General features: G+C 41.0%; 1 protein-coding gene across 1 annotated transcript in view; it reads left to right on the top strand.

Annotated features, from left to right (window-relative positions):
• The window catches only part of SLC9A4 (solute carrier family 9 member A4), a 35,034-nt gene extending 10,842 nt beyond the window's left edge, over positions 1-24,192 (top strand). Inside the window, exons 5-13 of the mRNA XM_042039940.1 lie at positions 1,249-1,466; positions 4,986-5,188; positions 6,334-6,420; positions 7,628-7,698; positions 9,980-10,141; positions 15,852-15,948; positions 17,726-17,857; positions 18,571-18,658; positions 22,020-24,192. Coding sequence (XP_041895874.1) covers positions 1,249-1,466; positions 4,986-5,188; positions 6,334-6,420; positions 7,628-7,698; positions 9,980-10,141; positions 15,852-15,948; positions 17,726-17,857; positions 18,571-18,658; positions 22,020-22,318 — 1,357 coding nt within the window. The 3' untranslated portion in view covers positions 22,319-24,192. The remainder of the gene's footprint in view (positions 1-1,248; positions 1,467-4,985; positions 5,189-6,333; positions 6,421-7,627; positions 7,699-9,979; positions 10,142-15,851; positions 15,949-17,725; positions 17,858-18,570; positions 18,659-22,019) is intronic.
• Positions 24,193-24,885: the final 693 nt, after the last annotated feature.

Raw genomic sequence — 24,885 nt, 5'->3', positions numbered from 1 at the left:
TATTTTCATTAGAGTTCTGAAATTATTAGTAATATAAGAATGTTAATATAATTGGGATTTATTATTCTTACTGCTTCATTAAGGAAATTATTGCTTGCTTTAGAGATGGGAACTTATTGTCACCTTTCTGAATTATTGAGGATTCATTCATTTTTCACTTGGATCATGAAAGTCTATTATGTATGTGTATCTGAAAGTCAACAGTATTAATCATTAATGCCTAATGGCCTTGTCTTGGAGTGTCCTTGGACATGCTAAATGACTCAGCTCCACCAGGATACCCTTGAGATTTCTTCAGTGGAAATTAAATGAGCAGAAACTAGAGAAAGGTTATTTAATAAAGAGTCATCATTCTCTGAATTCACAAGTTTGGAAAAATATCATTACAAGAAACCCCAAAAGACTAAAATCATATCAGTAGAAACTAGATAGGTGATGGAATATGTTACTAGCATAGCACTCAATCTGTACTACCTATGGAAATGCAAAGGGGAAAAGGGAATCCCCTTCAGTAGGGCTGATCAAAGACTGCTCCTCCATGTGATTGTCACCAGCATCTGTGCTGGGTGGCTGCTGATTCCTCTGAAACAGGCTCTAGTCTTCATTAACAGTGAAGAAGTGGAAAACATCCCTTTGCTTCTATAGGCACATTCCCCATGCCCTAGGTAACTAAAGGGAGAAGGACACCTTTGTAGGTTAATTGAACTTTCTCCTGCTGTGGTTGGAGAGTCCTGAAGCTTGCCCTGGCACTCCTGACATGGCAGCCAGCTGCCGGGGAGCCATGGGAGCTTTGGCCCTGGCATGGGACTACCATGGTCTGTCGCTACCACCTCACGGGAGAATATCACTAAGAGGCAGGTTATGTCTGTCTAACTGATCCACCTGTAGGCTGGTACAAAACACAACCTGCCTGCTGTTTGAGACAAATATTTGGTGCTTGGTGGCTCCATGTTAGGCATTCAGGATAAAATGGACTTTGAACTGGAATGTGATACCCTCACTTCCTTGTCAGGAAGGTTGATTAGTTTTCTTCCTTTATCCTGTATGTAAAACAGATTTGTAAACCTGAATGAAGATGCTTTTCTATCCTATGAAATAGCTGAAGTTACTGAAAAAAAAAAAAATGCTCCTTGTTATGATGAAGGTCAGAATCTGGTGATGGAGAGTGCTGGTAATGATGGCTGATGTTGTCCTTAACTGAAAAGAAGAAGGGGTTGTGGCTGATCTCTGATGTTTTGCTTGATACAGGATGACAGCATGTGCAGTGACAATGAAAAAATATGTGGAGGAGAATGTTTCCCAGAATTCTTATACCACAATAAAATATTTCATGAAGATGCTAAGCAGCATCAGTGAGACCCTGATTTTTGTGTTCATGGGAGTGTCTACAGTGGGGAAAAACCATGAATGGAACTGGGCCTTCATTTGCTTCACTCTGCTCTTCTGCCTCATTTGGCGGACACTGAGTAAGTCAGCTTTTGCAGACAACCTTCTCTGCACCTCTGAGAAAAACTCTTTGTACAAAGTTGTGTTAAAAAAGCCTGTGGGGCAGGCACAACTTTTTTAACAACAAATTTACTAGGTTTATATTAGTGACAAGAAAAATTCACAAATCTACACACAGAGAAAAGGGGAAAAAAGCCCCACACAAACCTGAATGCCAGTCTCTAAGCACAGACTTTACGTTCAGGTGAAAATTGAATTTTTAAAGCAAAATTAAAATATTATCATGGTTATGCATGTTTAGGTGAAAATGGAATTTGTTAAGCAAAATTAAAATATTATCATGGTCATGCTTATAGAGATGTTTATATCTTAATTTACTATATGCCCTTGGGTAAGTGAGCCTCATAATGATTTCATCACACACTATCATTAACTTACTAATTAGATAATGTATATCATCAAACTTCTAGTACTGTAACACTACAGGTCCTGGGCTGGGAATGCTAGAGATATACAAAAAGAGGGAAGGTGAAAATTAGCACTGATAGATAACTAAAGAGGGACTTACACCACATGTAAGCCAACCACACTATGCTACTGCTCCTCACAAGTCAAGTCGGAAGTTTTAAACTGCCCATGTGAAATGACTCAATTTTGCACATGCTATGTCCCATTCCTGCAAAGGTCTCCTACTCCGGACCTTTGAGACTGGGATTCCTCTAGCATGGGCAAGGCGGTTTATAGATAATGTCAGATGAGTTGTGGGACACAGTTTCTCATCTTCTCCTAATGTCCAGGATGGGTTGAAAGTAATGTTGAAAAGGGAGAAGCAACAAGGAGGCTGGTGGTTGGTGTTCTGGAGGTGGCAGCAGTCCTCGTACACTTCTCCTAAAAGCTGCCCTTGTGGCTTTTAACCAGTTCACTGCAACAGTGGAAGCAGAGAGGCAACACATTGCCAGCTTCTCCCTCATCTACTGGTACTGTCCTGCTAAACTTTCTAGACAACACAAGAAAAGAAGGAATGGTCTGCTGGGTCAGACTAACCCTCTAGTGCTGTCTTCAAGAGACCATGCAGGAGATGCTAATTTTTGTAAGGGTAATTTATAATTTTAAAGAAAATTAAGAAAATCCAATTATTCTATCTGGTGGCCTTGGAAGAGATATTCCGAACACTGAAATTTAAGCTAACAACATTGGCTAAGTTAGCACTTTAGTTCCTCGATGATTCATTTTTAGTCAAAGGACTATAATGTGGGGAAGAATTCTATATTGGGCACCTGTCACCACCTCCTTCAGCCACCAGCCCCTGTCTATAATCCCTTTAGAGCCAGAGCTGGTGGCTAATGGCACCCCATGGGGCTCAGTACAGAGACCAACATATTTTTAGTCTTCCTTAATGAGCTGGAGGAAGGAATGAAGTGCACACCAAGCGACTTTGTGGCTGACAGAAAACTGCAGGGAATAGTTAATATTCTGGATGGCTTCCATTCAAAACGACCTGTACAGGCTGAGAAATGGACTGACAGAAGGCTCATGAAGTTCAAGAAGAGCACATGCAAGGACTTGTGTGTTGGAGTAACTTCATACACCCGTATAGGCTTGGAGTCTTGTAAACAGCTCCACAGAAAAGTCCTGGTCTGATAGACAGCAAGTTGAACACAAGCCAGAATTATGTCCTTGTGACAAAGAAGTCGGCCACGTCCTGGGCTACATTAGCAAGTGTGTAGCCAGAAGGTCCAGCAAAATGTTTTTTACTCACTCTTCAGCACTGGTGGAAATGCGTGCTGTCTTCAGCATGCTCTCTCCAGTTCTGGGCTCCCCAGCATATGAAGAACAGGATTGTTCTGGACCAAGTGCAATAGAGGCCACCAACCTGGTCAGAGGCTGGGGAACTGGATGTATGAGGAATTTTTGGGAGTGCTGAGTCTGCAGCCTGGGGAAGATCAGGCACAAGATCTGATTAGCTCTGCTTTGAGTAGGGACTAGAATAGATGAGTAGATGAACTCCAAAGTTATTTTCCAGCCTACAGTACAGATTCAAACATTTGGGACCAGACAAGTGTTGGCATCAAACATCTGAGATTAAAGTCCTATTTCTTAAATCTCTTAGACTGCTTATCCCTCAGTCAAAAAGAATACCAAAGCAGGAAGAAGGTGATGGTTTGACCCACAAAACCAATATACCTTTCAAGACCTTTGACTTTTAAGTCTGGGAACCCTGGAGGAAGACATTGAACAAAAGAAAATGAGAAAAGGGGAAACCTGTGAAGCTTTGAGTATGTGCATCTGAACAACTTTATTATACAGGGAAGGCACAAGTAGCAAGCAGTACAGGTGATATGATTCCTGTGGGTTGACAGCAAAAAGAAAGTAATTACATATTTTCTTGCTATATCTGGACCAAGCGTGGCCTGTAAATTTTTAAAGGCTTGCTTTCCATTTTGAAATATCCTTCCAATCAAGGGAAAATCAGTGCTCTCCTGATATAAAAGCTGTTTTCCAGCCACATGTCCATCCTTCTCTCAGACACCAAGGGGAGTGCTAGAGCTTTCCAGAGGATGGCCAAAATATTTTCTGCTAAATTTGTGTTTTAAAATGATTACATCATTTTCTCTGAAGCTTGAATAAAGTAAAGAGAATTGGCCTGAGGGTGATACCTCACATATGCCGTTTCAGTCTGAGTACCTGATGTCTAGCATAGTTATAAGTAGCCAAAAAAGCTCTTGCGTAAAGTGGTATTCAGCAACCTACATAACAGGATACTGCTACTGGCTTTACCTCTAATAATCTGAATATATCAGAGACAGCTGTGTAAAATAACACCAGTAATTATCAGCATTTGTCAGCTTTTAAGTCAGTAATTTAACGGTTTCCACATAAATCATAGGATACATATTTCTTATGGAAGATGAAGAAGATTGAGTAAATCAAAGGAACAGCTAAAAGTGCCCTAGAAAGAAAAGTTGCAGTCCTTAGACAGCTTCATACTCTCTATTAATTTTAAAATTTTATTAAAACTAAAATGAAATTTGAGAAATAAACAAAGAATTAGAGACACAATAAGCCCGAGGATTAAAAATTAAAATGCTATTACTCTTTGTCTTTCAGTGAACCTGTCCACAGGAGTTGTTGGTAAAGCACTGTTCAAACACTTTAGGCAGATTCTGTGCAGAAGGCAGGAAACATCGCAAGGGAAGGCACAGGAAAAACTCTCAACCAGTCATTTTTCTTGTCTCCAGAACATTTTGGAGAAAACTATGGAACATAAATATAGGAAGTAAATATTTTCCCCTAATCTCTCTTCTAAACTGCATTAATGAATTTAAATCCTGAAGCCGTTAGGAACCATGGTATTTTATAGGAGATATTTCACACAAGCCAACTTCAGCAGTTGGTCAAAGAGGAGCTGCAAGAAACCAAAACTGAAAAAAACATGGGCTGTCAACAGCTCCCCAAGCCAAGACATTGTTTTGCTTTTAATATTTAATATTTTCTTTTTCTTCTTGTTTAATAATAGCTGCGGATTTTTCCCTTCCTAGGTGTCTTTGCTCTCTTCTACATCAGTAACAAGTTCCGGACATATCCCTTCACCTTCAAAGACCAACTCATTATTTCTTACAGCGGCCTCCGAGGAGCCAGCAGCTTCTCTCTTGCATTCTTGCTTCCAGTGAATCTCTTCCCCAGAAAAAATCTATTCATCACTGCAACTCTTGTGGTTATATATTTCACTGTGTTCATCCAAGTACGTATACTCCTTAATGGATAACCTTCATGTAATCAAGGTGACTGAAAGCTTCCTAGTTAAATTGTGTTGAATTTACTCTTAGGCTAGGACAAGTTATTGCATTTTAGGGCCAGATTTAGCACTGCACTGTGTAATTAGCCTTCTTAGGGCTTTTAGATATTACAAAAATTCTCTATTGAAAACATGTATCTTCTAAAATATTCAGGGGAGAGGGCACTTGGTGTCCAAAATTGCTTATGTTCATTCCCCATGCATTTCCCGGTGCTTCCAATTTAATAAGTATTTTAACTTTACATTTCAGGGCTGATTCATCCTTTATTAGTGATGTATCTCAAACTGACCAGAAAACAGTATGCCTGTTCTATGATGGATTTTGAATTTTATACTTTTATCTTTGTCTGTGTTGGAGACCAAACACAAATATTTTGAAATCCTTTGTAAAAGCATATTAAAAAAACCCCAGGTTAGTAAGTCACATTTTTAAGTAGAGGTGTCTACTTTAGATACTTGGGTTATTCCACCTTGCTTACTGCTGTAGCTGGAAGAACTGAAACTTCTAGAGAATGTGCATCCCATATATTGTATTTTCCAATACCAAGGTCTCAGATCATCTAGGGTGCCAATGGGGCACTATGCACTTATGATAAGAAAGGCACTTAGGTTCCACCAGAATGTTTCAGAAAAAACCAATTTGTTTCTATTTTGCCTTTTAAAATGGTTTTCTGTAGCAGTGCAGTAAAGAAAGAAGAAAATCTGAAAGCTGTTTCTAAGTGAAAAACCCCTGGAATATTTAATACTGAAAGTGTTGAAGTAAATGGATTCATTTACCAAAATGAAAAAAGAAAAAGATTGCAAGACCTCACAAAGATAGTACTTTCTTTTAAGTGAGTCCGCTTTTGAAGATGATTGTTAATGAGTCAGTTACTTTACATAATTAGAATATGCCAATAAATATAATCTCACTGAAAAAACCCTTTTTAAACAAAGTTTTTGATTTTTAATTCTCTTCTCTAGCTCTCCATACAAGTAATAGTTCATTTCTGTGCTAAGACACAGCTTTCCTAATTGATTAAAATTATCCTCTTTCTTTCTATTTTTGCCTAAAAGATGATTAACAATTCAATTCATTATTCCAAATGCAGGGAATTACAATAGGACCATTGGTCAGATATCTGGATGTTAAAAAGACAAACAAAAAGGAATCTATCAATGAAGAAATTCATGTGCGAGTAAGTTTTTTATATCAGTAGCTGGTATCCCAAAAAGAAGAGAACAGGTATTCCAAAAGAGCTGGGCAGAGCGAGGCACTTGGAAGCCTGGCATTCAGTGGATTTGGACACTCATTACTTTTAAGAATATATGGAGGTAACCCTAGGGGTAATTTTCTAAAATATTGCATCTTATTTATATTCGTATTTACTATCATATTATACTATCACTTCACAAGTGTTGCAGCACAGTAAGTCTCTTATTTACTGGTACTTTGACCATGGGAGGATAGAGACAGAAATGAAATGTTTACGAAATGCACTCACCATCCTTCCCAGCTGGATCAGTCAGAAACATTTTTTGCCAACTTTTGACCATTTCTAGACATACTGAAACCTTAAAAGTCTTTAATCAAGATTTATTGAACTGAGTTGAACCATTGGACTGCGAACTTAGTTTCAAGTTATTCTGAGCAGTGATCTTTTCTCCTCTCAAACATTTACTTCAGTTCTCAAATTACTATTATATAAAATAACAGAAAGTTGCTCTATCTGATTTAACATTATAGAAAAGGTATGTACATTCTTTCATTTCACAACAGGGGATACGTTTGAAATTAACAGAAACGCTGTGCCTTCAAATGAAACACACACAGAGACATTGGCAAAATTAGAGTATCTCAAGTGATTTTGAATTTAAAGTGAATTAAATTCTTACTATTTGAACATTTACACTTAACCTTGCATTTAAAAGCATTCCTTATGACAATATGTCTGTAAAAATTGGCCTTTTTCTGTCTCTATAATGCTAGAAATGCACAAAAAAATTACTGAAAGTAATCATGGTTAGCAATGACCAGTCTCACATCATTCTGCAAATTCCTCAGACACCTTACCAGTCAAGGTGAAAGTGTTGGTACCTGGCCCTGTGCCTCTCCCAGGAAGGTCACACATACAGAGGGGAAACCTGGTTGACAGAAACAAGAATTTATTTTTTGGGTTCAGCAGACAAAAAGGACCAGGCAATTTTTTGCCTCCATCAAAAAAAAGCCAAGCTGCCACAGTGGGATCTTTGCCTTGATTTTTAGAGAAATGTAGGTTCTTTCAGAATTAACTTACATGCTCCAATAACAAAATAAATCTCAAAATCATGTCAGCAAGTGCGTATATGTGGTAACATTCTTTTTTCACAATGGCCACTTAAAATTTTTCAATTTTTTTTCTACAGTTGATGGATCACTTGAAGGCTGGTATTGAAGACATATGTGGACATTGGAGTCATTATCAGCTGAGAGATAAGTAAGTATCCCTTACTGCAGTCTAATATAATAAAATATCTATCATGTAAAATATTGTAGGTAAATAGAATAGAAAATTAAAATGCTGGGGTCATGTGCCATATCTCTTTTTAAAAAAGTGAACTCCTGAGTAACCATTAACTCTTGAGAGTCCAGTGCTCATACATTGCCTGCTAAATTGAATCTGCACAAGCAGAAAATAAGCCTTCAGAAAGAAAAACATGGCATGGGAACTCATGCTGCAGACAGCAGCCTGTGTACGTAGCTTTGGTATAAATCTGGGATCCTGGGCAATGCTTCTTTAACTCTGGATTTGGAACATAAGCTACATATGGTGTCAATGCCACACTGACTTTTGCTGTGAGCCTCCATAGCAAATAGGATCCCTTGCTGGTGAGTAGATATTCAGTAATAATCAGTCACCTGTCCTTACAGGTCTTTGCATTCAGTAATATCTAAAATAAGAGTGCTGAAGGGATTGTTTGAATTTAACCATCCAGTAACATAAGCAGATACTCTCGAGCTAGTGCTCACTCAGAAATGCAGGGCCCGCCTTGTCTCTTCCATAAGCAGGATGAGGTGGTTTTGTGAAGCTTTGTGGCTCTTCCAAGCACTGTCCAGAAGAGATGAATGTGCTGTTCCCTCTACCTTTTCCCTAAGGGAGCCCTGTGGACATGTGTGGTGTGGCCACCACCAGAGCATGTGAAGGGAAGTAGGGGAAAGACCGATTTTTCTTTCCCCCAAACATCTTATTAGGATACTGTGGGCTAAAAGTTATCCCTCGTTATCCTAGCTATGCCCAGACTTCCGTGCTGGAATCCTGTCTGACCTTTCAGTACTGGACTCCAGTAACCCAGCCAAGGGTGTCTGCTGGGACATGTGGCAAGTCCTTTCATGACTGGATTTCTCCCTATGGAAACCAGGAATTAACAGTGGGAAGAGGATGACTAGTTTGCACCCAATTCTTGTCCCAGTGGGGAGTAACAATATAATGTACTAGGGCAAACCCCGAAACTAAAAATACCTTTTTGGCTCTGACAGTCCAGAGATAGCTTTAGGACATCCATCTGCTGGGACCACATCACTGTCTGTGCGGTCAATAAACGGAACAAATCTCTGTTGGAGCAGTAAATCCATTGAAATAGCTGCATTTACACATACCCGTGAGTAAATGCTATCTCTTTGTCTCACATCTACCTGATAGCTCTGAAAAGAGAATTTTGCCCAAACTAGCCATAAATGTAGTATTTTGGTTCACAGACAGATTCAAAAAACACACTGTGTCTGAAGACATTTAATGTAAGAAGATTATATGAAAAATAATCCCTAAACCTATCTATGCAACTTTAAAGTTGTGTATCAGAATTAATTACCTAAGTGATGACAATCCAGGAGGCTTTCTGTTACACAGAAAAACATTAAGAGCTCTAATCCCCGTGCAAACATTTGTGTCCCTACCTCTGCTACTAATGAATAAAAAATGGCCTTTGCTAAGGAAAAAAATATACAAATGCTGTAGTACTTTTCCCAGCATTGTGGACCACCTTACCTTGCTGTGGTAAACTGTTCCTTTGAAAGAAACAGAACTGTTGCTCTGCTGAAAATCTACTGTTGTTCTGCTAAATGTCTGCCTGAAAGCACGTACCTGTTCCAAGACACACACACACATTCGCATTCAAATTATGCCACACATTAGCGATATTTTACAATCTGCAGCATGCAAGCACATGGTATTTTGGGGTCCTTTCAATTTCTCTGTTATTCAGAGTACAAAGAAATGTATTTTCTCCGCTCTAATTGTCAGGATTCAAAATTATCAGCAATGTAATGGGCCCTAACTACTGTAACTGCTGGGCCACTTAGAGCCTCATTGGTGACTGGCTGAATAGGCCAGGATTACAGTAAGAGCAGCTGCTGCTGTTATGCCCTACTATAATACAACATTTGTACAAAAGCCTGGAGACTGCCCATATTCTTTTCTGACAAATGTGGCAGTGTAATATGCAAACATACATGCAGCCCTCTTTTTTGCTCTGATTGCAGCTTGTTTCTTTCTTTTGTCTAGCGGGCTCTGCAATCTCTGCGGACCAGTAGACTATGCCAAATATCCCCCTAAAAGTCTCTGCTCACCAGGCCTTCAGGAGTCCACAGGTGCCTCTAATTTGTATTCAGCTTCCACCACTGAATTGTAGATGTGTGCATTTGAATGAAGATCAGCTTGTACTACAGAAATGAAAACATATTTCCTTTTTCACCCTCTGATTTTGTTATCTCTTTTGCAGATTTAAGAAGTTTGACAATAAGTATTTGAAGAAAATTTTAATTCGGGAACACCAGCCCAAATCCAGCCTTGTCTCATTGTACAAAAAGATGGAGATAAAACTGGCCATTGAGATGGCTGAGAGTGGCATGAAAATTTCAAAATCATCCTCTACTTCTTTACAGTGAGTACCAACCTCCCAACCCTTTGCAGAGTAGGGGCTGGAAAGAACGGGACAAAAATGAGGAAGTACCCGAGGTATTCCATGACTTCAATTGAAATATAAGCAAAAAGAAGACAGTTATGAGAAGAGCAGGTGCAATTTGGTGTTTGTCATATTTGCACTTCGCTCAGAGAGTGAAAATTAAATCCATGGACATTTTCTCTGTTTCTTTTCGATGATGGGCACTCCTGAACCATGAGTCAGGTACAGAAGCCACTCCAGTTGCTTTAAATCACAGTAGTGACCCAAGACAGATGTACTTATCGCTTACCTGGCCAGTGGGTTTCGTTAATCCCTGCCAGGTGCTGAGAGACCTGCATACTGCTCCTGACTCCATTATCCCAACCATGAATTTTTTTCTGAGAGCAGATTTCTTTGTAGCATTTGCAATTTTTGCAACTCCAGTTTGCAAACCTGTAACCGTCTTGCCATATTTTGGTATTTCCCAAACAAACAATTTTGTCCAATTAAACACTGAGAGCAGCCTGCCAAGAAGGACTTGAGAATGCTTCTGGTGGAAATGCTGGACATGAACTGTCGACGTGGACTTGCAGCCCAGAAAGACAAACCATATCCTGCATCAAAAGTAGCATGGCCAGCAGGTTGAGGGAGGGGATTCTCTCCTGCTGCTCTGTCCTTGTGAGACTCTACAGTACTATGTCCAGCTTTGGGATCCTCAGTACAGGAAAGACATGGACCTGTTGGAGCAGGTCCAGAGGAGTGCCACAAAGCAGGCTGAAGCGCCTCTCTTACGAGACAATGCTGAGACAGTTTGGGCTGTTTAACCTGGAGAAGAGAAGGCCCTGGGAAAACTTGATTGTAACTTTTCAGTACTTAAAGAGGGCTTACAAGAAAGATGGGGACAGGCCTTTTAGGAGGCTTTGTAGCAACAGGACTAGGAGAAGGTAGATTCAGACTAGGTACAAGAACTTTCTTAGGATGAGGGTGGTGAAAATCTGGAACAGGTTGCTCTGGGAGGTGGTAGATGCCTCATCCTGGGAAACATTCAAGGTTGGATGTGATGGGGTTTTGAACAACCTGACAAGAGTTGAGGATGTCCCTGCTCATTGTGGTGGGTTTGGAACCAGATGCAAGCCATTCTATGATTCTATCAAACAGTAATGCAACTTGGTATCAGACTGACCAGGGGACAAAACTGGTGGGATCTCCAGAGGGAACGGAGGGAACTACCCTCTAGGAGAAGAGTCTGCACAAATCTTCCCTCCTGCACACCATAAATGACATGCATGTATTTATCCTCACCTTGCATCACACTGTCCAGAGTACAGGTACTGCTGAAGGCACTTGCCTCCACAAATTCTTTCCCAGGCTCTTGCTGCCCACTGTTGCTGTTGCCTGCTCTTCCCTGTTGCATCCTTAAACCGCTCTCCATTTTGCAGCAGCCTCTGGGAGGGTCCAGCATATTATTTTTTTTGAATGATGATCTCTGCCAATAAGAGAAAATCCAAATACCAACTGGATATTAAATTAAAATCTCTCTTGAAACTTTGGCTTAGTCATGTCAAGATCAATCTGCTTTCTTGTACTGATGTCAGCACGCAGTGTAAGACCTAGCCCTTTTCTCTCTAAATTATTCTTTGGTGAATGGATGATATTAAAAAAACCTGCATGTATGTCAGGCTCCTTTCTGTCTGCTGTAATCCCTTAACCATTCTGAGCCAAGAGAAAATGTGCAAGGTTGTTAGACAATCCATGGCAGTCAAACCACATCCCTCTTCTTTTCCCAAGGGAGAGAGAAAAGAAGAAAAATTGCTCCATCAGAGTTCAGAAATTCTCTCCTGAGCTGAGAATTTAGATTGAAAAATACTCTTTAATAAACAGCTGATATGATGGACTAATTTTTGCTGTCTCTACTCTGGCTATAATTGAATTTTACTATGCTTCATCCTCTGATGAGAAAGCCTTTATAAAAATGAAGTGTCAACTTCAAAAAAGCAGCCTGTGGCTCAAAACCATTCTGATCTTGCAGGCTGTGAGAGTTCTAGGAAAATACACGTTTTCCCACCTCTGTTCATTGATAAGTGTCTGCTGTTGAGCACTGCAGGAGACAAGATATTGAGCTAGCTGGACCTTTGGTCTGAGCCAATACAGCAGTTCCTGTTGCCATTCCTCACAGCAATTAAATGAACCCGTGTAAAAGGTTTCTAAGTGTATTTATAAATTGTCTGATTGATATAATTGAGACAGCGTGTACCCAAAGTCCTTGTCTTCAGTGAGGATACAAAACTCTGGCCATGAACAAGAGGAGATTTGAAATAAAATTCCAATGTATGGCAAGTAAAGCATTATTAGCAGTGTCAGAGTAGTGAGAAAACTCTCACTCACACTTCTGATCAGTTTTGCAGCCTTTATGCACACAAAGAGATTTACTTTATAAGAATCAAAGCAGATCTCCAATACTGTGGATTAGCAGAATTGCATTCATGCTGGTGTGATTCCTGCAGGTGGAGTGGGTGTCCAATTCACAGTATTTCCAGTGCAGAGTGAAAAAATTTGCCCATGGATTGTGCAACAAAAAATCCACATTTGAATGAAAGCAGAGCATTTGGTTATGATGTTTTGGAGAATACAAGCCTTATAAATAAGGATGGAAATGGCAAAAGCAGAGTCTAGGAGATATTATCAAAACTGTGGGTTTATGGCTGTTTTTTGTAGGAAATTGTAGGAAATATGACCATTAGAGAAAAAGATGGTTTGATACTGAGTTTACTTAATGTTGGCTTCATATTGGTGCAATGTTGGCTTTGGTAAATCTTAAAACATATCAATACAGTACAGATCAGAACCAAGTGTGTTGTCATTTGTGGTAGTACAGTTATGAGAGAGCTGTGCCCAATAATGTTATTCCTTCACAGGACTAGTGAAGATTAATGGAGAGTTTACAAAGTCCAAAATTTTAGATATAATATGAAAAATAGTATTACACAGATTGTGCAAGCATCAATGTATCAAGTATCAACTATCTCCATATCTAAGGAAGAAAGATATACTGTCATGGCTATCATTACAGAGAGACAGTTTTCATGGTGTATTATAAATTTTTTCATCACATATATATATCCTGTGCTATTCTTTGTTGTAACATGTTGGAAGATTCAATAAGAACAAAGAAATTGTTTCAATAAGGATTACTTCACATGTTTGGTAACATACCGAACATATTTGGGGTTTTTTGAAAGTCCTTTCTTAAGGTATTGCAAAATGTAAAAGCAATCTATTCCTTATTACCATATATATGCATTGTTATCAGTTGGGTAGGTTAATATCCAATCCCATGAAAGGAATGACTGTTTTTTATTTGTGCTCCAGAACAATATAGATTATCTTCATGCTATTTGTTCTCTTGTTACCCCAGCTGAACTGAAACTCAAGGAGTTTTATTTATTCTATTTAATTCACTTCAAGAGTGAAATAATAAGCTTTTAAACGACTTAGAACTGGCTACTTCTGTGCTGGCATGTGGAGAAAGTCAGGTATGCAGCTGGAAAAGTAAAGAGAGAATCTGGTGTCTCCACAGTGGAGTCAAGCTTTTCCCTGTTTAGATCCTTTCCCATATTTATGCCCAACTGTAAGGGATAAAGACCCTGTGGACACATTCAGTGAAGCACAAAGCAGGGAGGCAGTTGTTCCCTGTGATGTCAAAGCCACCTGCAGCAACTATTCCAGTTCCATTTGCATTACACAAATGAGCCAAGCCTGTATTTTAGAGACCAATACTTGTTGACAGTCCCCAGGGTTTGTGTTTGTGTGTACTTTCCCAGGTATACCTAGGGTCTCCCTGTTGTCCAAAGGGACATCAGATGAGGGCTGCTGACGGCAGGGAGTCTGGATTCCTTGCTGTGGAAGGCAGGATACATGGGCTGAACCCCAGTCTGAGATACACCACACCCAGCTGGAGTAAAGGTGCAGTACACCCAAGCCTTATGTAGCATCCCTGGATCCTCTCAGTGTTATCTCTGGGAACTGAAAGCAAATGAAAAGGGAACCAACCAACCCATGCACCCACCCACCCAGCCAGCCTGGAATTGGGCAGCGCTGAAGGTCTTTTTTTCCTAATGGTAACTAAATAACTTTGTTGTTGCTACAATTGTTGAGACTTGATGAATATCAATTAAATATTTGTTGGGAAGTATTTGTCAGGGACAAGATAAGATTCCTTGTCAAATCCAGAAAGGCAGTCCTTTTCTGTCACACTGACTTGCCAGCAGCTCAGTGGCAGACTCATGGGTCTCTCATGCTTCAGTGAGGTCCTTAACCTCTTGCTTATCCCAGTCCTAGTTCTGATACTATACCTTAGTCTGTTGTTAATTTCTCTCTGGTTTTACTTCCCAAAAAGAAATGTCAGATCTCAGTTTTAGTCTGATGGCAGAATGAAAACACATCCCGAAACCTTGAAACATATTAGGAATTAACTCTTATATTCCAGAGGCTTTGGACAGGGCCAGGGCACCAGGGATCACTGTCTACTTGATGGTGAGAGGCAGTAAAATATAGAATCGAGGCAGTTCAGGTCGGTCCTAAAAGTTTTCAAGATGTTCATGTTAGATTATAGAACAAAACAGTGGTAATATTGTTAAACTAGATGTAATTGCAAATTCCAGCCTTTTTCCTATGTTTACATCATAATCTCAGTTTAGCTTGAGATCCATCTTCCTTTGCCATTAAAAGTTTTAAATTTATTTTAGAGGAAGTATGAGATAGATGCACACAAATCTTTGGCAATACTGTACATTGATCATCATCAATTTTTTAATTGCACAATTTACAGACATCACTTTAGGACAACAGCTGAAAACAAACACTTGCAATCACTTTTTTTTTTTTTTTAAGAGGCAAGAAAACAACATGGAGAAAGGAAAAAATCAGAAACAACTAGATGAACCCAGACTGATTCATCCTGGATGATCACTATCTATTTCCCTTTCTTTTCCTGGGAGTTCATCTGAACACTACCTCTCACAGTGATTGACTGATGCAGTGAAACCCGATAACATTTCACCGCAGCCCTCCTCCACTGTTTTGCTAGTGAAAAAACCAGGCAGATATAAGTGACTGTGGGCTTGTCAAAGTTTTTTAAAAACACAATCTTTTAGGTACTTCTTTCATTTCAAATGCAGAAACACTTTCAGTAGCAAGGAAACTCTATATGTGCTCCTCACCACAGGGCAGGTCTCTCAGGCTTCACAATTGGCATACTCTTTCATTCTTAAGGATTTTCTTCACTCTCTCAAAGGAGTAAAAATCAGTAAGATGACAAGGCCCAGACTGCTAGACCATGCTGAGGTCTTTATTCAGACAGAGGAGGGAACTTTCAGTGCTTTCTTGGGCTGGCTATGGCCTAATCTAATCCTTAAATAGGAACTTCTTTATGGAGAAGGAAGTTCTTATTTAAGAAAGAAGAGTTTCTGCTGCCAGCTGTATGACGACTTAGGGCCCAATTTGACTACCCACTGTATGGATAAAACCCATGAAAGAGCAAAATTTGACCTTTTTTTTGTTCATCTTTGGATGATTTCCAGGTGTTGCTGGTCACTGAAAGGCTCTTCATATCCTTCTGTTCTAGCACTAAAAATAGACTGTGCATTATTTAATGGTATTAGTATTTAATCAGCTCATTAATATCGTATTTAATTTTCCCTTTTATTTACAGGAGCAGCAGGAACCAGCGTGCGCACAGGCTGTCCCCCGCAGAGGTGGAGTCCATGAGAGATATCCTGGCACACAACCTGTACCAAGTGCGACAAAGGGTGTGTGAGCCACCGGCTGTCGCGCTCTGTTTGCAGACCCGCAGCTCTTGTTTGCCCTCCCCGTGCCGGGGCACCTGCTGGGAGCTGGGAGCCCGCAGCCGCTCCCAGCCGACCGGGGAGGGCAAGCAGGGAAGAACCCCGGGCTTGGGCACTGATCTGGGTGGAATAAATGAAAGCTGGGGCTTTTTTTTTCCCATCGGCTTCACCCTGACGGCAGCGAGAAAAGTCGGGAAAATCTATGAATGAGCTGTAGAGGTCAGGCTTCCCTCGCTGCACAGCTGTCTGGATGGGAAGCCGCCTTCTCTTGGCTCCCCGGGCTCCCGGGAGGGCAGCCTGGCTGTGGGAGGCCGGGCTGGCAGGGCTCTGGCAGCAGCGAAACTCCGCTGCGGGGGCGGGCGGACCAGCGCCGGCAAACACTGCGCAGCCCTGCGTGGGAGCGGCATTTACCCGCGCCACAGGAGGAAAAAAACGAAGGAAAAAATTTCCACGTCCTCCGGAGCTTCATTTTACACATTTAAGTGTTTTGTTTTTTTTTCTCTGTAAAAATGGTGTGATAATACCTCAGCAGGGATTTGTTTTGCAGAAATTTGCACTGACCCTGACGCAGCCCAGGGTATGGTATCTACTTAATCCAGTCTTGGGCACTGAATAGACAACTGAGTGCTCGCCCACAGCAATGAGTGGTAGAGGATGTATTAGAGTAACCTTGAAATTATGCTGATAAACAGGGCTAACTCATGTAACACACGTGTACTAGAAAATGGTAGGGCCTGCTCATTTAAATGTGGCATTATTAATATGTTATTCATTCCTAACGTTGTTTGATTTGCCATGGCTAATTATCCTTATGATATTAATTTCTTATCTTACGAGCGACAATTTGCATATATAGTTAGCTTACTGAAATGAACTCTCCCTCTTCAAAATCAATTACATTAATGGCTATTTTTGCCAGTCATTTCCTGTGTAGTATTGACAGTGCTGTGCTTTTGGAAATGAAAGATTGGAAGAAAAATAAGGCCACTTCTACTACTTTTTTTCAGCTCTGAAAAGCTCTGGCTTAGCAGACCAGCTTTACAAGCAGCCTTGCACATGAAACTAAGATCAGATTCTACTTCTTAAGAGCATTTATAAATTTCAAAGAATTTTTCTCTTTAAGGCAGATAATGATTTCCTTCATTTCACTAGATATATGCAATAAACTAAAAAGCTTGTCTTAAATGATGCTCAGTTTTAGGGTAATATTAATTTGTAGTTTGTCCAAGTATGGAAAGGTAACTCAGCTGTACATCTCATTCTGGAGATACATTCTTTGTTCCTGAGTGCATCTGAAGCTTGCTCCATGCTCAGTAGCATTAGTACCAAAGCTCAGAGCTGAGTTCACCAGTTATCTCTTTCTTGGGACCTGCATCATATCTGTAGCTCCCAAATGTGTGATGAGAAAAGAGATGACAAAGAGATGACAAGCCCAGATGAAAATAACCTTCTTAGGCAGGTGTATTTTATATACCTGCACTATGAGCAGGAAAGAGGCTATCAAAAATGGCATCAAAATGCAGCCCTTGAGGTCTGAGACTTAGAGCTGTGTTCGTGCTTCCTCGCATCTTGCTCTGGCAGTGAGGTTTGTGCATGGCTGCATTTTGCCATGAGATACCAGAGAGCTCTGTGGTGAGCTGGTGACTGAGCTGAGGCAGATGTCCCCTTGGCCCTGTGATTGACCAGACTGATTAACATTGCAAATGCAACAGAAATGAGCTGGGTGCATTTTCTGTTTCAGGCACCAGCATACAACCGGCACAATCTACCTACTAACACAAGTGAGAAACAAGCGCAAGAAATCCTCATCCGTCGGGAACACAGCCTGAGGCAAAGTTGCAGGAAGGGAAACAGCTTGCCTTGGGGTAGACCGGTACCTGTTATCTATCTGCTATTTATGTAAAATTGCCTCTGCTTCTCTGCAAGTATGGAAAGACACCCATTTTTATGTGCTCTTTGCTATAATTAAAATGGATATTTCCCTCGGTATGCTCATGCAGCACCTAAGAAGAAAGAGCTTCACTTAGCATGTGAACAGCAAAGTTTTCATGTCTGATCTCTATACATTGGTCAGAAATCAGCTACTCTGGCTGCTTGTGGTAAAATAATGTAACTTGCATTGATTTTGCGTGTGCAAAGTATAGTGTAATCAAAAAAGGCCTGATGCAAAGTGTCTGGCATGTTGACAATTTGGGCCCTCAATCAGTGAGAGATTTGTCTGACCAAAGGTAGGCATTGAACAGCACAGACATTTACAGCTGAGATAATCACGGCTAAGGAAGAGAAATAAGTTCTTTTTGGATACATGATTTGTATTTAAATTTTTCACCTGAAATAAGAAAGGTTTATCTTAGAAGAACATGTTTTTCTCCACTGATGGTAAAAAAACCCTATGACTGTTATATCAGACAGACATTCTCACTGGAGCTGACGTTGAGTTCAACCATCCAAATTAACCATTGATCATACCTCTCAAAATCTGGCTGTAAAGGTACAGCATATTACCATCCCTCTTTACTGTTTCACCAAGTAAGTGCCAAGTGGAGGCAACCACGGGCACTGAACACACTTCTGTCTCCTACACAGGTTAACACCAGGGAAGTACGCTACCTCTCCTTGCCTCAGGGTCCACGCCAGTCCACTAGAAGGAAAGCCAGGCATGTTACTTTTACAGGTAATGGAAACACTTTACTCTGCATCCTACTCCAGCAGCAAAAGAAACTTGGCCAGTTGTTTGGTGGATTTAACAGCACTACGTGAATACTCCCATGGAAGTCCATGGCCTCTTTAAATGAGCTACACCCTTCTCTCCTTTCTGTTTTATCTGTGTTTATATGATCATTACTGCAGCAGTTTCTGTTTTGTTCCAGCACCTCCTACTTTTCTCTTTTTCCCTCCTGAACAAACATTCCTGTGATCCCTGCAATTCCACCTGGCCAAGCCCAAGAACACAAATTATGTGTTCCCCGCAGCCCCACAGACAAAACTGTATGCAAAATTATTGTGAGTTGCTGAACCTGTAGCCCAGTCCAGGTGAGACTGATGGAGCTCCATGCCCCCAGGTCCTGCAGGTACCAAGACTGAGCAGGTATTCCCAATGCACAGCCCCACACCAAAATTCAGTGCACGTGTACACACAGCTAGACGCAGAGAGCAGCACAGACATGGCACAGTGCTCACACAAATGCAAACAGCACTGATGGCGTCATCCTTCTCCCCTCTCTGGCTGATGAGGCTGACAGACTGTTAGTGAAAAATTATAAATACATACATGCTATCTGAATCCCCAGCAACTGGCCTGACATACATGCTTCTCTCAGTAGCTGGCCCTGGACCTTCCATCTGCACATTTGGTGGCACTTGGGCATGTAATCCCCTGGGGACACAGCCCCATAACAGCTGCTGGTACGCAGCCCTACACATACGCACACACGTGCACACAGAGACATGGTCTTCACTCCATATATTGTAGGACCCTCCAGTAGCTGGCCTTGGACAGCCAGTCTTCCCTGGAGCAGCTTCCTGGATCCCCTGGTCTCCTCTCCTCACACACAGGGACACACACATGCAAACCTCTCTTTGGTACCCAGTCCAGATTATGGCCTTACTAGTAGCCAACCACAGATCCCATGGTCTCTTCAGTCACTGCTCTGGACCTTGTGTTTCTTCCAGTAGTCAGCTTACAGACCTTCTGCCCTCAGTCTTTGTTCCAAACTCGTGGTTGCTCCAATAGGCAGTTCCCAAGCCTCTTATCCTACTTAATGGCTACTCTGGCTTGATGATTGCCAGAAATTTTGCACTGACAGATGCATCCCAGTCCCTCCAGTTGCTGGCACTCAGCCCTCCACACACACAAGCACACAGTATAGGGAGCTGCTAATAGAGGAACACAGTCAGAAGTACAGTCAAATGAAAAAAACAGGATAAACTGTGTGGATCAAGTGCAGGGCATTACTGGACACATGTACTGACTGGCCCTTTTTATCCTCCTTTTCCTTTATTTTCCTGCACTAGTTTCTCCCTGGACTTCCCAAGATTCTTCCTTTCACTGTCATTGGTTCTTGCCTTAAACACTCCATCCTAAGTCCTGTATGGGCACGCACACATGACGACAGCAAAATGGAAACCAATAGGATCTACTCAGAGGGGAAAATAAATGTTACTCAAGGGGATTTTTGTTGTCCTTTTTGTCAGGGCATCATCACAGGAGATATGTGTCTTTCTAAAAGATTTAAAGTGTTCCACACAGCAGTCTCAGACCTAAAATCACTGCAGACACTTTCAAGGGACCAAATGCTGCTATAGGAGGTAGGCATATTATTTTAGTGGGGAGAGAGCTAAATCCTGAAGCAATGAATGGAGGTACTTTTTTACTATTAGATAGGCCTGAATTTGAGCCCTGCCTTGTGATCTATGCAAATAAATAGACTTTTTGGTCCAGCTTCTGGTCCCATCTTAGGGCCATTGTGTAGCATTAACACCATTTTAGGTGTCTTCAGCAGGAAAAAGCCACCCTAAAGTCCTCTCATAAACTCTTGGGATGAGATGAATTGCACTTGGAAAATAAAAAGAGAAGTACTCAGTATGAAGGGAATTAGAGTGACAACCTCATATATGCACATATGCATTTGCAGAGATAAATGTCATCTCTTCTGTCTATGCCTGGGAGACCTTCTGGAAAAAGCATCCTCCAGCAAGCTTGGTTTAGCTCTTATATATAGCGTGTGCAGAAAGTTTAGTAACTAAGAGGCCAGAAATGACCACAATTAGATCCTTAAGTCACCTATCAGCTCTTTTTGCCACTCATAAATGAATTGTCCAGAGAGGTTGTTGCTGCCCAGCCAAGTTATGGACTCCCCATCCCTGGAGGTGCTCATTAGTAAGCTGAATGGGACTGAGAACCTGGTCTCGTGGAAGGTTTCCTGTTCATGGAAGGGGGCCTGGAAGTAAGGGATCTTAAGGGTCCCTTCCAACCCTAACCAGTCTATGATTCTATGAATTATTTCTTTGGCAATATATATCATTCATACTTTGAAGAAGTAATGCTCCCAAAGGGCTAGGTAGAAGCCCTTGAAATCTGAGAAATCCTATCCTGCTTAGGGTGTAGTATGTCCACGTGGCATATGAGCAGCAGTGCTTTACTGTGCCAACTGTGAAATAAATATTAGCTTACAATAATGTAATAATTATGGATCTGCAATAATTTGTTAAATTTTGACTCAGTGACCATGTGCAATACATGTGCACTTTAACTGTAGCAGGATTTGGACTAATTTTATTGTTCATAGACTTTTGTGCTTACATCCCAGAACCTCCTACTTAGATTGTTAGCTGTTTCTTACATTAACTACTTTGCTACTGTGTAGTTAGACTAAAAGTGGCTTTAAGAAAAGTGAAAAGGTATATTCTATAAACTCAACAGGATGAGAATGCCAGTTATTGGCTTATTGCAGGCAAATTTTCACAATGTACTTACGGCAAAGCAAGCTGGTAGGAGCAGATCTGAGACATCTAAAGAAATCAAAGCACCCCTGGTTTCAGATGAAACCCTTCTCTTCCCTCTTCTTAGTCACAGGACACTGGTAAACTTGATTTTTAATGGACTAGAGTTTTCTTCTTTGTCACTGTGGGTTTCAAAATGCTTTATACCTTGGCACGAGGTATACTTGTGAAATTTGAGGAAAATTCAAATTACATAAAGGAACATTCTTGCATTTCACTCTTGCCCTTCACCCTTGCAGTGAAGGGCACAGGGCAGGTCTGTGAGACACCAAAAGGTAGCTGAATGTGCTTATCCTCTGGGGTTTCAGAGCTGAGATAAGATAAATAAAATATTTTAAACATCAGCTTTGAGATGAAAATTAAAAATTAGGGCTATTTTTAGTTCTTGACTTCTCCCTTATTCTATAGTAATTATTTAAAATGCTTCAGTTCCAGGGTATTATATTGTATTGAATACCCTTTATCTCTCCTTGCCAATACCATGGCATTTCTCTTTTCTCTAAAAAATGTGTTATTTGTCTATTTTTCTTTAGATCAGCATAGAAGTGGCTCTGATGCTGCGTTCCCATTAGTGTCAAGATCCCAGCCCCGACTACGGCCACTGGAATCCAAGCACCGCCAAGAACTGATTCCAATGGCACACTTGGGTAGAGGAGCAGCTCCATCCAATCTGCCAGGTCAAAGAGGAAATTCAAGTGGCCGTCATCGCTTCACCAGAGCAGACAATCTAGCTCCAATGCCAAAGGCTCGGTTTGCTGTCAGAGAAGTAGAAGAGTATGAGTCAGAAGAAGAGACAGAAATGATGGCACCAGCAAGGCCATTAGTTATATGAGGAGCAGAGAAGATCAGTGTTTGCATCTCCAGGGCCCCTCATACACTGCTTCAAAACAAAGCTCTTATACAGCCCAAGGTATGATTTTCCTCTGGGGACCAGCGTACTTGTTCTCATATCACTTTCAAGAGCTGTATTAAGGTACTTAGTGGCTCAGAGAAGACTCAAATTCTTCTGTGCCTATATCAAGCTTTCTTTCCAATGAAACACTGCTGGAAAGAGGAGAACATGACATTTGTAGGGGTTTGGACGTGGATTTAAACAGCAGTAGTTGGGTGCATGCAATGCTATGGGTGGAAGCTGACACTGCCTTTGTTTCATACTATGGTCTGCATCCAGAGGAAAGACATATATAAAGGCATCCTTGACACGTGAATGCACAGATTGATTACTTCAACTTGCTTTTGACCTCAGAGTAGCTGCAATTCCAGGAAATAGCTAAAAACAGAACGGCATTTTTCAGGGCATGTAAATGTCACTGAAGGTGCCTAAGCAAGACCTTAAGTCAAAAGGATTTTTGGTAGACATCTTCAGCACTTGGGAACCTCTTGGTAGCTTAGATTTTGGCTGTGCAAAACTGCCTAAAGTCAGCTGCTGTGATGATCCATGACTCCTGCTACTTAAATCAATTTCAACATGCAGGCTCCTATCTCTCACCTATGGTTGTTTTGGATGGATAAAGGAGGTATCCTTGTATGTACAAATCCAGAGGAGTTTTCAGGCAGGAGTGCTGTCAGGATTTTATTTGTAAGCATGGGCTGGCAAGAACATACACAATATTCCTGTGATTCAGCAAGTGGGAAACTTCCTTTTAAAGTATGTAACTTCTCCATTCCCCACTCCCACCTTGTATGCTCAAATGCATACACCATTCTTCATGCTACAACCGGAAGTTGCAGATAGGAAGGAAGAAACTGGGATTAAAGGTAAAGGGACCCTAATCCTGTAGCCTGCTAGCTAGCAGGAAAGAGAGGCCCTATATTTTTCTCCCAGCTTTTTGTGGTGTGTCTGCCTATATGTTGTACAGAGAAACTTTTCCTTTAAAAAAGCGGAAATAACCAGAGGGATGTGCACTACAGCCCTTGACCTCCCAACCTTTCTACAAAGCTCCCTTCCAAGTGGCTCTCTGTGCCCATGCTCCACTCTCAATGGTGGGTCTCCCTAGCAGCAGGAGAAGCAAGAAGTATGGTCTTGAGTAATTTTAGCTAAGTCTTAGACACTTAGTTCCTCTTATGAAGTTATTTTCTGCAGAATGGAAGCAGCATCGCCACTGTCTTCTGTGTTGTGGCACTGTAGTTGAGCTGGAGTCCATAAGTCCATAAACCCGCCATTACAGCTGCACTAAAGTCAAAGCTATGGTTAAGAAATGCACCAAGTTCAGTCGTGTTTTTGTCAAGTTTCCTTCTGTCTCCTCCACTCAGACCTTAGCTGCCCAACTCAAGTATCTGTAAGTGATACTCTAAGAGTCAGAGAGGCAAGAGTTAGAGTTAGCAGTGCTACCTGCATGTTTCTCTTTTTTGTATTGCTGGTAAGCACTTGTCTGTCCTGGTCCATAAAAGAACTTATTTCTGTAAGTTATCATTTCCCATTTCTTACAAAGGGTTTCTGATTCAAGACAGGTAGAATATAAACTAACAAACTCGAAAAGCATCACCAGAGGAAAAACACCCTACAAGCTCTTTTCCCCATTTTCTCATGTCTGTAGGTTTTATGCTAAGTAAGTTATAATGAATCATCTGTACTGAAACTGTACAAAGCTTTATGAAACTTGAGTTCTGTTTGTATTTCCTTATTGTGCCAGAGAAATTATACTACTTCCTTTTATTAAAACAGTGGTATGTTATTAAAACGGTAGGATTTTGCTTCTGTACCGATACTGAATTAACAATGAAATACAGTTCCGTACCTGAAAATCAACAAATAAACCCAGCTCCACCAAAGGAGGAAGTGCTCCACAGCTTTTTAAACAAAAGCCCTGTGCCAGATCTCAGTCCTATAGCAAGTTATATTGACATATCATAAATCTAAATTAAAACATGATATTAAGGGAAAGAGTTATCATACAAAATCAGGTCTTAAATTGCACTGTAAGCCACACAGTTGCCACATGATATTTAATCGAGGGCAAAATTAGTACCCTTATGTTGTGGTCTTAGGCCACAAAGGTGCATGGAGTGGGGTGTCAGAGGTGTGAAACCTGCTTCTTCATTGCAGAGTTGTGGGGGAGTAGGATCTCCAAAACTGGCTGGTGGGTGATATGAACTGCTGGCAATCCTTGGAGACAGAGAGAATGTGGAAATTTGAAAGGAAGGTGAAGAAGGGATAGTGTCTCATCTTCCAAAGGAGGCTCACAAGAGACAGCTTTAACGGAGGAATTACTGTGAGCTGCAAATCCAGCATTTCATCTTTAAGAAGATTTAATCAATGAATTGTCTGGGGCAACTGGACAGAGACAAACTCTGTGAGACGAGGATTAATGGGATGTCTGGAGTGGCATGGGAAGGGACTAGACATACATCATGAAAAAGAGGAGTCTGTGCAGTTTGGTCAGTGTATGTTTGACAGAC

Source organism: Corvus kubaryi, unplaced genomic scaffold (genome assembly GCF_017639235.1).
Source record: "Corvus kubaryi isolate FWS band 111438036 unplaced genomic scaffold, C.kubaryi_AGA036_p1.0 133, whole genome shotgun sequence".
NCBI classification, from domain to species: domain Eukaryota; kingdom Metazoa; phylum Chordata; class Aves; order Passeriformes; family Corvidae; genus Corvus; species Corvus kubaryi.
The sequence above is the reverse complement of the archived record's forward strand: the minus strand, read 5'-3'. Positions and strand labels throughout refer to the sequence as shown.